Source organism: Podarcis bocagei (assembly GCF_964188305.1).
Source record: "Podarcis bocagei genome assembly, chromosome: Z".
NCBI classification, from domain to species: Eukaryota; Metazoa; Chordata; class Lepidosauria; order Squamata; family Lacertidae; genus Podarcis; species Podarcis bocagei.
The window spans coordinates 37,669,874-37,683,302 of NC_138140.1; the positions used below are offsets into that span (position 1 = coordinate 37,669,874).

The window sequence follows — 13,429 nt, forward strand, 5'->3', positions numbered from 1 at the left end:
GGCTGGGGAAACCCAGCCAGATGGGCGGGGTATAAATAATAAATTATTATTATTATTATTATAATTATAATTATTATTATTATTATTATTAGGGAAAAGCTACTGGCCAGTATTTTCTAAGAGGGAGCGAAGACAGCCTCATTTTTCACCATTTAGTTTTTTAGCAGCACTGCAAGTTATACATGAAATCTGTGCCCAGAGATACCAGAAGAGTGTAACTTTTCTATACAGACTGCTGCAAGCTGGTGAAATCTTCCAGTACCATACATGCATACAATGCTGTCATTGTACTTGCCTGAATGATCCTTGTTATGTTACGACTGTGACATGACTGAACAAGCCAAAGTACATGTCCAATCGAAAATTAATAGAGAGAAAAGGTGCCATCTGCTGTGATTGTTTTTGCCAGAAGAAATTCTGGCTTAATTGCTTGTATTAATACTGGTAAAGTGAACATTTCAGTCAGAAACGAGTTAATGAGTCTTGCAGTTGTACCTTCAGTCAAGGAGTTTGGATGAGAGAGATCATAAAACTTGCAAAAGCCTTTAAAGTGGATTCACTGTGACACCAGTATAACTGAATGCATCAGAATGGCAGTACACGTAATGCTATAAATATATGGGTTGATCTTAATATGTGATGTAAAGTTATATTTTCTTGATCACAGGGAGTTTCCCCTTTTCTTTTACCTAGCTCTTACACTGGGCACCATAACAGAAGGTCTAAAGGGCAAAATGACAATAACTTTTAAGTGTCCCCTTTAAAAAAGGAAAAGAGAACCTAGATTATTTAGACTACTGCAATGTGTTCTATATGGGGCTACCTTTGAAAGTGACTTGGAAACGACAACTAATCCAGAATGTGGTAACAAGGCTGGTGACTGGGAGTAGCCACCGGGACCATGTAACACTGGTCCTAAAGGATATTCACTGGCTCCAAGCACAATTCAAAATGTTGGTGCTGACCTTTACAAAAGCCCTACACCACCTCAGCCCAGTATACCTGAAGGAGCGTGTCTACCCCCATAATTCAGTCCAGACACTGAGATCCTCCTCCAAGGGTCTTCTGGTGGTTCCCTCACTGAGAGAAGCAAAGTTACAGGGAACCTGGCAGAGGGCCTTCTTGGCAGTGGTGCCTGCCCTTCAGATGTGAAGGAAATAAAAAACTACATAACTTTTAGAAGATATCTGAAGGCAGCCCTGTATTGGTAAGTTTTTAATGTTTGATGTTTTACTATGTTTTATATATGCTGTAAGCTACCCAGAGTGACTGGGGAAACCCAGCCAGATGGGCGGGGTATAAATAGTAAAATTGTTGTTGGGGAAACCCAGCCAGATGGGCGGGGTATAAATAGTAAAGTTGTTGTTGTTGTTGTTGTTGTTGTTGTTGTTGTTGTTGTTGTTGTTGTTGTTGTTGTTGTTGTTAGACTATAAGGTACAGAAACTTTTCAAGGAAATTTTGCTGTTCCACAAATAAGGATAGTTAGCAGCAGTTTGAATAAGCATTCTGCCCTTGCAAGGTGTTACAGTGATTAATTGTGATATCTTATCTGCAAGCAGCCTAAAGTTTTAAATAAAAGTGCAGGAAACATTCTCAACTACACTTTGGTAGGAGTAAAAATTGATGTAATGCAAATCTAGACATGTCCAAAAACGCTAAATTAAAGGTTTTTCAGGGAGGGGGAATACAGATAAGGACATGCTTATTTTAGTCCGTTTTAACAAACATCAGACTAAGCAGACATCTAGGCTGGCACTGGAATCATACACATATCCATGACATTTTTATACATCACTTTTATATGTCTGGACATTTTATATCACCTAGGACCAAGTAATAAAAAGAATTTTGCTTTACATTGCTCAGTGTTACAGAAAAGAAACTTGGCAATTACACTCTTCATAACATAGCTTGCATTCATCAAAGAAAAGGGGATGCTATTGCAGCATAACCTTGACCTTTTATGGAACATAATCTTTCCTTTTGGTTCTTTCTACCACTCAAAGTTTTCATATTGTCATGTCAAGATCACAAAAATAATTTTTGTCTTATGGCCTTAACCTTACAGGGCAGAAGTCATGAACTCAATCATTATCTCATTCACAAGTTGGTATTCCAGGACTTGATTTTACCTTTCTTGAGATGCAGAGCTAATATACAATATGTGAGGGGAAACCCTCACAGTAAACTGAGTACCGGTAACCAGCCATCTGAGTACTGTATATTCACACCTAAAAATACAATAACCTACACTACTGACATACAAATGGAAAAACCTTTCTATTATGTAGATCAGTTATGTAGACCACAACTTAAGGGACTTTGTGAGTGCGTGGCCTCCACACACACATTTGTGCACACAATTCATCTCTTGAATGCAGAAGGATTCACTCACAATTCACAACATGGAAACACTGTCCATGTAATAGAAACATGTATCCCCATGTGTATGGCTCACATGCAGCAAATACATAGGAAGCCGCCTTACCCTGAGTCAGACCATCTAGCTCAATACTGTCTACACTGACTGGCAGCAGCTCTCCAGAGTTTCAGACAGGGAACGTGCTCAGTCCTACCCAGAAAAGCCAAGGACTGAACTAGGGACTTTCTGCATGCAGAACAGATGCTTTACTGCTTAGCTACAGCCCTTTCCCCAAACAACAATTGAAAACTTTTGTGACTGGGAGATAACCTGCTGACTGGTTGGATTCTGCCCAGAAGCAGAAGACACTTGAACTAGGGCAGAACTAAACAAGAGTCAGGGAGAAGGAAGGCATATCGTTGTGTGTGGAGACCATGCAAGTATTTATTTTCCCATGCTACAGCCAATGAAACTATTTTCATGTAGAATAAAGGGCCATGTTTTTCATAAACAGAGACGTTAAAACTATTGGGCACTTAATTTCAAACACTTTCTCAAATTTTTTTATTAACACTGCATTAAAGGAAAGAAGTTGTCTAATTTCAAATGTCTAAAATATACATGAAACTGTGAATTAAAGAATCTTGAAGCAAATATTTATTTGGGCACCAAATCTTTAGCCCTCCAAAAAAAGCTATGTCATAACTATATTCTTCAGCAGCCACTTGTTACACAAATCATTTAAATAGTCTAAACTAAGATAATAGTTATGGTTGTAAACCAAGGAATCCCACCTGTAACTGCAAAGCTTCATGATTCTCAAGCCCCTCCACAATGTTTGAGAACCGCTCTCCATTATTTCTCTCAGCAGCAATTGTTATGGCTCCCAAAATTTTGTCCAGACTGAAACAGAAATTTGTTATTTTAAGAATAAGCATTATAAGGCATTCATGTACTTTATCTCTTAGAATCTAATAGGCTACTCATTAACATATTTCTTTTTCTTAATAGGATTTTGTATTTTTTTCAAAGTATGTGTATAAAAACACAAAACTTAAACCAAGACATTATGGTTTGAATAGAGGTAAGTGAAGGAAGTTCACAGATAGAAAATTTTCACATTCTTTCCTCCCACAGCAGTCAAATGCATCCCATTAAAAGGCTCTCTGGAAGGCTGCAGTGCCTTGCTGAACAATGTGCAGGGTGGGTGCTGGGGAAAGGGACAGTTGCTCAAACTGAGGTGGAGGTTCTCCAAAAAGGCTTCTCAGGGGACTCAGGTGGAAGAAAGGGATAGATAAGTTAAGGAAGTTCACAGAAGGAAACTATCTTAGGATTGAAGGCTATAATATTACCCTTCTCCATATTACGATATGCAGTATTATGTGTTTAGAGGCAGGCAGGTCATTTTTAAAAATTTATCCAACATAAGGATTCATGGTTTGTTTTTTATGTCTGAAAACACACATACACACACACACTTCTTGCAACATACTTCTATTATGGAATGCTGATCTTAATTCTTAATTCTTTATTTTTATTCATTGTATTCCTATCCAACCTTTCCTCTGCAATGAGCTCAAGGTGGCATCCATGATTCTTCTCTTTATCATTTAATCCAACAATTACGCAGTGTGGTGGTTTAGACTGAGAGGTATTGATCGTCCCAAGTTCACCCAGTGAGCTTCTTGGCTAAGTGGGGATTTGAACCATGGTTTCCAAAATCCACGTCCAACACACTAAACACTACACCCCACTGACCCATGGTGCAAGAAAGTCACCACCCCTCTACTTCTCCTGTGACAATTCTACTCAGTTCCACCCAGTCTTTCTTTCTTTGCACTAAAAAAAAGCATGCATTATGACACTGTCAGCAATGCAGGTCAAGCCTCAAGCCAAAATTCACAGGAAAGTGTGAAAAGAAAACATGAGAAGAGCCCTGCTAGATCAAACCAAAGGCTTATCAAATGAAGCATCCTGTTTCCCACAGTGCCAACCAGATGCCTAAAGGAAGCCCAGAAGCAAGTCATGAGAGTAACAGTCCTCTCCAGCAATTATTCCCCGGCATGCTGCTTCTGATCATGAAGGCAGCAAATAGCCATCAATACTACTGGACATTAATAACCTTATTCTCTATTCAAAGCGGGATGCTGCTGCTGTCAAGAGTAGGGATCATGAAGTCTCTTGGGCCATAAAATAGAAAGGCAAAATAGGTTGGGTGGACATACAGAAGATCTTGGATATAAAACACTGAATTTAAATTGACCAATATCTAAGTGTATGGTGTTACTTACACATTTTCTTCTCCAACAATACAAATGGCAGAAAGTATTTTTACTGTTTCAGTCATCATATTTGGTTGCTTTGGATCAATTGCTCTGGCAAGTAAAAGAAGGCTTCTTTCATCTCCTAGGATTCTTTGCAATCCATACTATAAAAAATAAAAATTGGAATAGTTATATCCAAAATAATTCCCCTCTATACACACATGCTAATCAAATTACAGTTTCCACAATTTGAAATAAATTATTATAATATCAAAACATCTGTGAATGATAGCCTTCTAAATCCACTTTGGGGGCAAACCCTCCCCCCTCTGTCCAGTAAATGATGTGTCAATGAGGTTTTCAAGCTTTACTACTGTTTGTGACAGATTAGCTCCAATTTCAGAGGTGAGGATTTGGAAGAATCCTATCTGATCTCTGCTGGGTCTTACTTTATCTATGCTAATCAGCGGAAGCAATGAGAGAATCCAGTTTAAAAAACAACACTACCTGATGGGATTGCTACTTGAGGCTACCAGTTTAAATGTTAAAATTTCCTTGCTAAATTGCTTGCATTTCTAATTAAAAAGGTAAAGGTTGAATCTCAGCTGACTGAACATCCTTTGTTAAAGCTCAATGTGTTTGACTGGTTGAGCTGGTGCATCAGAATGCTAGCTATACTTAGTTCAATGGAGCTTATTCCCAGATATGTATGCATAGGTTTGCAATCATGCTACAAAAATGTTTAGTCTTTAAGGCAGGGGTTGGCAAGGTTTACCTTGCCTGGGCCGGTTCACTCCAGCGGAGATCCCTCCGTGGGCTGTATCGCACGCATGTGTGAGCACACGCACCCGTGATTTCCGGCATCTGCATCTGCACAGACACAATTTCTGGCGCCGCGGAAGCGAGTCCCCGCACAGCACTGCGCCGGTTTAGCACAGTGCATGGGGACTCGCCAAGCGGGCGGATTGGGGGCCGGTTAAATGACCCCCATGGGCCGCTTGTGGCCCATGGGCCTTAGGTTGCTGCCCCCTGCTTTAAGGCCACAGGACTCCTTCTGGAGAAAAACTGGTAATTCCACCTTCAATTTAGAAGGATGGGATGGGGGGATGCAGTGGACCTATATTAGAAACGAGTGTTACATACCTTGCATTGTCTTATTTTATTATCATGAAATTCCAAAAAAAAGTAAGAATATTCCAGAAAAGTAGTCTATAATGTAATAGAAAGTCAAAGTTTTTGGTTCTCTATCCTTTCTTAAGTTACCAGTCAGTAAGCTCCACTGCATTCAAAAGGACTTACATTTGTGTGCACATGGTTAGGATTGTGCTGTTAGTATAACATCTTTATAAGATTGCTAAGTATTTTTCCAGATTGAGTCCACCATGTGGACATACCAAGATGCACACCTCATGTGTTTGTGTGTGTTTCAGTGTTTCCTTAATAATAAAAAAACCTATGCGGCGGCACTTTTTAACTTTGCAGTATCAGTGGGTTCTAAGTTTAAGTTATTCCACATGCTACCAGTTAAGATTAGCAATGGCGAACAGCATGCAGATGCATGTTCACACTCAGTTTGATCTGAGAGGCTGGAGAGAAGGAGGGCCTTTAATGATGGCCATCCATGTGGTGCATAACCTCCAATCCCAACTCAACCACACAATACTTTAATCTGTTAAATGGACATCATAACTTAGTGGACTGCAGGATGGAGCATGGAAAAAATTGTGACTGTGTTCCTACTCTCAGAAATGTAATTGTGTGTATCTTCCAAAATCTCAAATATAAGTTTTTACAACACTTTATATATTTGTTAACCAATGAAGTAACTGATAAATTAGCTGCCCATTATTCTCTCTTCTGACAGAAGTAATTACAGAAAAACAGGTAAAGTATTGTCACCCATAGGCCAAATTTCCCTTTCCTAATTTCAGCTGTTTATAAATACACACACACACACACACACACACACACACAGAGAGAGAGAGAGAGAGAGAGAGAGAGAGAGAGTCACTCATGACACATAAACTGAACTCACTTGAAGGAAAAACCAGTAGAAACTGAAATTCTTACCTTATTATTCATAAATGCTTTGAGGCACTGTATAAGCTTATGCTGATTCTTCTTGTCAATACTTTCTTGCCTTTAAGGGGGGGGGGGAATACCAACAGTAAGACACTGTATTAACTGCTCCCCTTTTTTAACCATCCCTTTCGCTGATCATGTCTGTACTTACTGTCTCTTGTCCAGAAGCTTCTCAAGAACATCCAACAGAAGCCCAAGCCCTTCATGTCCAAAATTGTTAACCCAACTGTATAAAAATAAAATGCAAAATAGTTTACATTTCCTTTTTTACAGAATCACAATAGGCAAAAGTTAGTCATACGAACCAAGTGCCTGTTACAGACAAAGGGGCTGCAATGCACATACAAGAGCTTGATGATAATGTTGAATGTGTATATAAACACAGAGATTAACCTCCAACATCTGTCTCACCAGCCTAGTTTGTGATATTAAGGAATCCAAAACTGCTAGCATCTTATGGAACAGAAAATCCCTGTGTTATAAGTATTACAGTATTATGTGACATAATATTATTAGGTAATAAAACTACTTAACTGCCTCAACAGCAGCAGCAGCAACACATGCACCACATGGATTAACAGTTTGTTTATCTGGAATTGTTAATCTTCTAAGCATTTTTCCCTCCCAATGGAAAAATTCACACAACACATTCACACAACAGAAATGCACACGAGCAAGCGTGCACACACGAAAGGCAGTCATGTTCATAATCATCAATTAAGCTTAATAAAGCATGTTAACAAGTTAAGAGCGGTTTCAGGTTAAGAGCAGACCTCCGGACCGAATTAAGTTTGTAACCAGAGGTACCACTGTACTTGGAAAGTTCATTTGCTTCCTGTTTTTCTCAATCTTAAGGATTTCATGATTATGATCTAGAGGATATGTAGTTCAAGGCCAGAGAAAGACGAATGGACCTATGGCTCTACTAGGGATTTTGTGTTCCCTTTAACTCCTTTGAATTTAACACTGCCCTGAACAATAGAAAGCAGGATTGAGACACCAACCCCACTGAAGCCCTTATTTGCATATTTTCTTACTTCTTCCCATGGATTAGTTAACATGCTTTCTTAGAGGCCTCGTACTGCCAGTGCGCAATTTTTGTTCTCATCCTGAGGTAAAGTTCTTAACCCGAGGTACTACTTCTGGGTTAGTGGAGTCTGTAACCCGAAGTGTTTGTAACCTGAGGTACCACTGTATGTCACTTTTACTAAACTAAGTACTGTAATTCAGCTGAAACTGAAATGTGTTGGAGATATACAGTGGTACCTCGCAAGACGAATGCCTCGCAAGACGGAAAACCCGCAAGACGAAAGGGTTTTCTGTTTTGGAGGCGCTTCGCAAGACGAATTTCCCTATGGGCTTGCTTCGCAAGAAGAAAGCCCATAGGGAAATCTCCGGGGACCTCTTTTAAATGCTGGTGGTGGGGAGCAAAGCCTTCCCCCCCCCCTCCGGCCTTCAGAAGAGGTCCAGGAAGGCCGGCGGGGGCCGAAAGGCTTTGCTCCCCACCGCCAGCATTTTAAAAGCAGTCTGGGATAGCAGGGAAGCGTTTCTCCGCTGTCCCGGACGGCTTTTGAAGGCAGGCGGGGGGGGCAAAGACTTTCGCCCCCCGCCCGGCTTCAGAAGAGGTCCAGGACCTCTTCTGAAGGCGGGCGGGGGGCGAAAGTCTTTGCTCCCCCCTGCCTGCCTTCCCAGGAGAGCGGAGAAAGGCAGCACGTTTCTCCGCTGTCCCGGACGGCTTTGGAAGGCAGGCGGGGGGGCAAAGACTTTCGCCCCCCGCCCGCCTTCAGAAGAGGTCCAGGACCGCTTCTGAAGGCGGGCGGGGGGCGAAAGTCTTAAAGTCTTTGCTCCCCCCTGCCTGCCTTCCCGGGAGAGCGGAGAAAGGCAGCACGTTTCTCCGCTGTCCCGGATGGCTTTTGAAGGCAGGCGGGGGCCAAAAGTCTTTGTCCCCCCTGCCTGCCTTTCCAGGGGCTTTTACATCGCCCCGGACAGCGGAGAAGTCCTCCGCTGTCCCGGGCGATTTTAAAATGCCGCCCGCCAGCATTTTAAGATCGCCCCGGACAGCGGAGAAGTCCTCCGCTGTCCCGGGTTTTTTTAAAATGCTGGGGGTGGGAAGAAAAGCCCTTGTCCGTCCCCCCCCCCCCCAGCCTTCAGAAGAGGTCGGGGGACAGACTGTCCCCAGACCTGGTCTGAAGGCGGTTTCCATAGGAACGCATTAATTGATTTTCAATGCATTCCTATGGGAAACCGTGCATCGCAAGACGAAAAACTCGCAAGAAGAAAAAACTTGTGGAACGAATTAATTTCGTCTTGCGAGGCACCACTGTAAAGGCTAAATAATGGCCAACTGTAGTCTGCAATCTAGCAAAGTCCTACGAACACACATACCACACATAACCACCAGTGACCAGGAAGCTGAAATATTAATGCTGAAGGAGAAGAATGAACAATAGAGTTCTGGTAAACAGTATAAGTGCAGCGAGGGAAGTGAAAGAATTTGGCTGCAGGAAAAATAGCACAGGACTTAGGGAAAGAGTTGTGTTTGGTGGTTGGAGAGCTAAAGAAAAATTCTAGGCTTTGGTCAACAAAAGACTTATTGGTGAGCCATTTTGAAGGCAATTTGCAAGGCAGCAAGTCAAGATTTCCCTCCTATTTCCCAAAATAAAACGTCAGCAAATCTCACTGGCACGAATGCCAACCCTCCACATCACTCAGACATCTCTAGATTGGAAGCCTGTGGGCAGTTGATACTCCTGTCAGAGAGCAAAATATGGACCCCCTAGGCATCTAGTTACTGATACACAGAATGTCCACTGTCCAAAGGCAGCATTTCTTTACTTTCTGGTATTATTTTTCTAACCCCATTCCCCAATGGAGTGGTTTACCAGTGAATATACAGGTAAGTTTTCCTTCTTCCTCTATGATCTCTTGAGCTCTACTGAACTAGACAGATAATCAGCAAATCATAACCTTTCATTTCTGAATTTCTGATAATCTCTGGGAGCACTTTTTTAAATGTTTGCATCCTCCAGATTCTTCACTGACATTCAAACTATTCTTCTACTTGTGTACATACTGTTGCATAGGTGGTACCTAAGAAACTATGACATTTCTGATGCAGCTTTCAAAGTGTTTTTAGCCACTGCTAGTAAAGCAATGCTAGTAAAGGTAAAGGTAAAACACAATATATGCAAGAAAGACTATGGATATGTGAAAATGGCAATTCCATCAACACAGAGGTCCATTAATTCAAGTTTGCACTTCCCATATAAACTGTGGCTTTTATAAAATGAGCAAATTCTTGTGCAGGAGGCAAATCATGCCTGAAGCAACAGACCTCGTGTGAAGAAATTCAGTGTTAATATGTTGTCACTTTCGATGTTAGTGCAACACCAGAGGGTAGAGTTCAGTGGTATGTATGGTATGCAACAGAATGCACCTCTAATGGTGTTCCATTCCCAGCAGTAATCTCAAAGCATAAGTCACATCACTGAACATCAAATAAAAGAGTGATATTTCAAAGCTGCATGGAGAAATAGAGAATGGTAGGAAAATAGAAAGGTGTAGTCCTTCTTGCTCCAATAATCATATGGTCAACTGTTACATGTTACAAAATACAAGTTATTTAGTATTAAGTATGTGTAATATTCAAGAAACTAATAAAAGTGTCTTTCCTTTTGCTCTTCTTTTTTATTAGCTATCTTTAAAATGTTACTTATGGTCATGCCAGCCCATGGTACCCATCACTGCCTAAGGGGGGAAAAAGACAAATGTTTTCCACAATGAGTTTACAGTTTAATCCTTACAGATTTATACAGATTCATTTATATGAGCTTCAGCACTGTCACAATGTAAACTATAAACTCATTGCAGCAAGGACCTGTGAAGGAGCAAGTACACAGGTGGCACTATAAAAACAATAATATAATAACCTTATAATTTGCCTTGGGTTCCACATTTTCTTATTTTTACAATATAGTTGCTGAGGTAGATCTAGTCTTTTGAATTTATTTAAATTAGCAGTAGAGCTCCCAATAATTAATGGTAAAGCCTTTGCTAATTTGCTTTTCTCTATCTCTCTCCCTGAAGCATTACCTTTATGTCTGCAAACTTCCTGCACAAGTTCCTTCAACTGTACAAGCAGGAGAGCTGACACACAAATTTAAGTGGCCAAAGGAAAACCAAGAGGATACCTTCAGAACAATGCAACTCAAGAGCTGCTGTTGACATTTTTGCAATTGTTGACTTCATATATCTAAAAGATCGAGTTTCTGAACTCAAATAAATGAGCAGAGTATTCAGCACACCAAGCATTCAATAATATTCCATTAATGCTTTGAACATGCAACAATCCCATTTATAAAACAAAACCTATAGCAAGCTTATATTTTTATTGCAGCAATTCCCATCCTTTGTTGATAAAAAGCGAAATACTTTGAATAGTTACATGGAAAGCATAAAGGAACAGCTACTATCATATCCACAATTACCAACATATTTCAGCAGTCTGTCAAGAGTGTGTGTGCTAACTATTCATATTTTTTGTTCTGTATTTTATTTTTGGTGGTGTTTATACAACCCTCAGTCACTAGATGGCTCTCTAGAGCCATCTAGGTTCAAGATTGATACTTGAAGTAATGCATAATAAAGATCATGAACAGACACAATAACTCATCATCAGAGTGAAAAAGACTATGGACTAATAAATGACAATGTGTCTGTGAGGGAACCTAGAGGAAATTAAAAGTACTGGCTATAAAACTTTTACAAACCTTCCTTTGTTTTAATATCTTCTAAAGAGCATTGAGTTATGTTTGTGGAGAAATCAAACATGCAACTATGCAAAGGGCATGGCCTTCTCTGTAGTGGTGCTAAAACTGTGCATCACTTCCTCAAGAAGGTTATCACCAAGTGGAATCATTGGTGTCTCACCAGCATTAAATATTAAAGCTGTTGGCTATCTTTGGGTGGTGCTGGTAGTGGTGACATTTTCTCTTTAGAAAGCCTTTAACATTTGGTGCCTCCCCCAACCCTCATGCTGCCTTCCTAAAGCCAGGTAAGCAATGCGCTGGGCTCTGAGAAGGAGGCATGAGGGCTCTGACAGTGTCCTAGAGTCCTCCCATCTCCTTCGCAAAGCCTAGTTAGTGCTTTCTCTAGGCTTTGCGAGGAAAGCTTTGTGCCTCCTTCCCAAAGCCCAGTGCCTTGCTTAGCCAGCTCTGGGAAGGCAATGCAAAAGCTGGGGGGAATCAAACTTTGGTTTTGCTTCCCCCCTGCCACGCGACAAGGCAGCATGCTGTCTGCGGGTTCCATGTCAAAGTACTCTTATGGCCTACCTGGTATGAAAAGTTGGGTCACCCCACTTTAGATTCTTTTTGCATCTATGTATGTATACATCTTGGGAACTCACACAATGGTGCTGTTTGTATGCTACTTTTATTATTCTGTATCCTGCACTGGGTGACTTTTAGCTTCAAAAAGCAGGGTAGAAAAATTAAACAAATAGGCATAACTTTTAAAGTACTAAACCCAATTCCATAGTTCAAAACCACAGACTTCTGAGAACCTATTCCAATGAAGGTTAGGTCATACATACCCCATCTCATTCTCCCATGCCTACATGAAACAGTAAAGTATTAACACGTCTTATTTAGATTTAAGATTACAATTAAATCAGCAGATCATTGAGATATGAATTCACTGAATTTTGGACATATTTCGTTACCTTGGGTTACTAACCACAATTACTACCAGAAGTACACAGAACAAAGTGGAACTTCATTTCACTTCTGGTTCTATTACTATTCCATTTTGGAGGAAGGTTAAACAGAATCACATTTTAATTTTTGCATTGCAATAGCCAAATTATTTAACTTGAAGTACTTGAAAAGAGTGAGCCTGTTACACACTGAAACATAGTAGTCAAGGAGGCTGTAGCACTTAACTGACAGCACGCTAGTTGTAGATTTAACAAAATTCATGCCTATTAACTGCCTAGCCTCTCCTTCCATTTTCTTTATTTTCCCCATTATGTGACATGGTTGATAATTTGTTTTTAGGGTTGAATGAATTGGTGGAGTAAGAGACGAGGGAAGGCATACTTAAGATTTTACTGTGCATGTTCATATTTAAAAAGTCTTGTTGAAAGGTTAAAGCAAGTTATATATAAGGCTCAAAGGAAACAAGAAGTAAAGCTGATCAAGCAAATAGTTATATTTTAATATTTGTACCACTGTTCTGCTCATATGTCATAAAAAAAACACAAACCAGAGACTGTGAGCATTAAAAAAAGGATAAGGAACTACCACCTTCCTCCAAGGACTCTACCTTCAGATGTATTCAAAGAGAGAACTCTAGCCTCAACCACAGCACAATCTAGTTTCAGGCTTAGACACAAAGTTATTAAGAATATGAATGTATTAGCAATGATACTTCTCTGATAGAACCCAACAATACAAAATTCAACTGGATGTTAAAAGGAGGCTTGAAAGTCATCTGAATAAAGACAGCAGTAGAAACTATAGTAGCAACTGAGAGCACCAAGAAATAGATAAGCCCAAGAATCACAATTTAGACAAGATTCAAAAGGTGACAATAAAAGGGGAAAATGTGGCGAAAGAATAGATAACACTAATTCGTGAGATGAATGCAAGCACAATTAACAGAGAAGGCAGAGGTAACAATAAAACAGTGATGGGGTTGCAGTCTTAGTCTCAAGGACTCAGAC

At 40.3% G+C, this 13,429-nt stretch overlaps 1 protein-coding gene across 1 annotated transcript in view; it reads right to left on the reverse strand.

Annotated features, from left to right (window-relative positions):
- The window catches only part of DIAPH2 (diaphanous related formin 2), a 357,022-nt gene that overhangs the window by 289,179 nt on the left and 54,414 nt on the right, over positions 1 to 13,429 (reverse strand). The window contains exons 7-10 of the mRNA XM_081179396.1: positions 6,860 to 6,934; positions 6,697 to 6,766; positions 4,654 to 4,790; positions 3,157 to 3,265 (exon numbers count right to left, since the gene is read on the reverse strand). Coding sequence (XP_081035522.1) covers positions 3,157 to 3,265; positions 4,654 to 4,790; positions 6,697 to 6,766; positions 6,860 to 6,934 — 391 coding nt within the window. The remainder of the gene's footprint in view (positions 1 to 3,156; positions 3,266 to 4,653; positions 4,791 to 6,696; positions 6,767 to 6,859; positions 6,935 to 13,429) is intronic.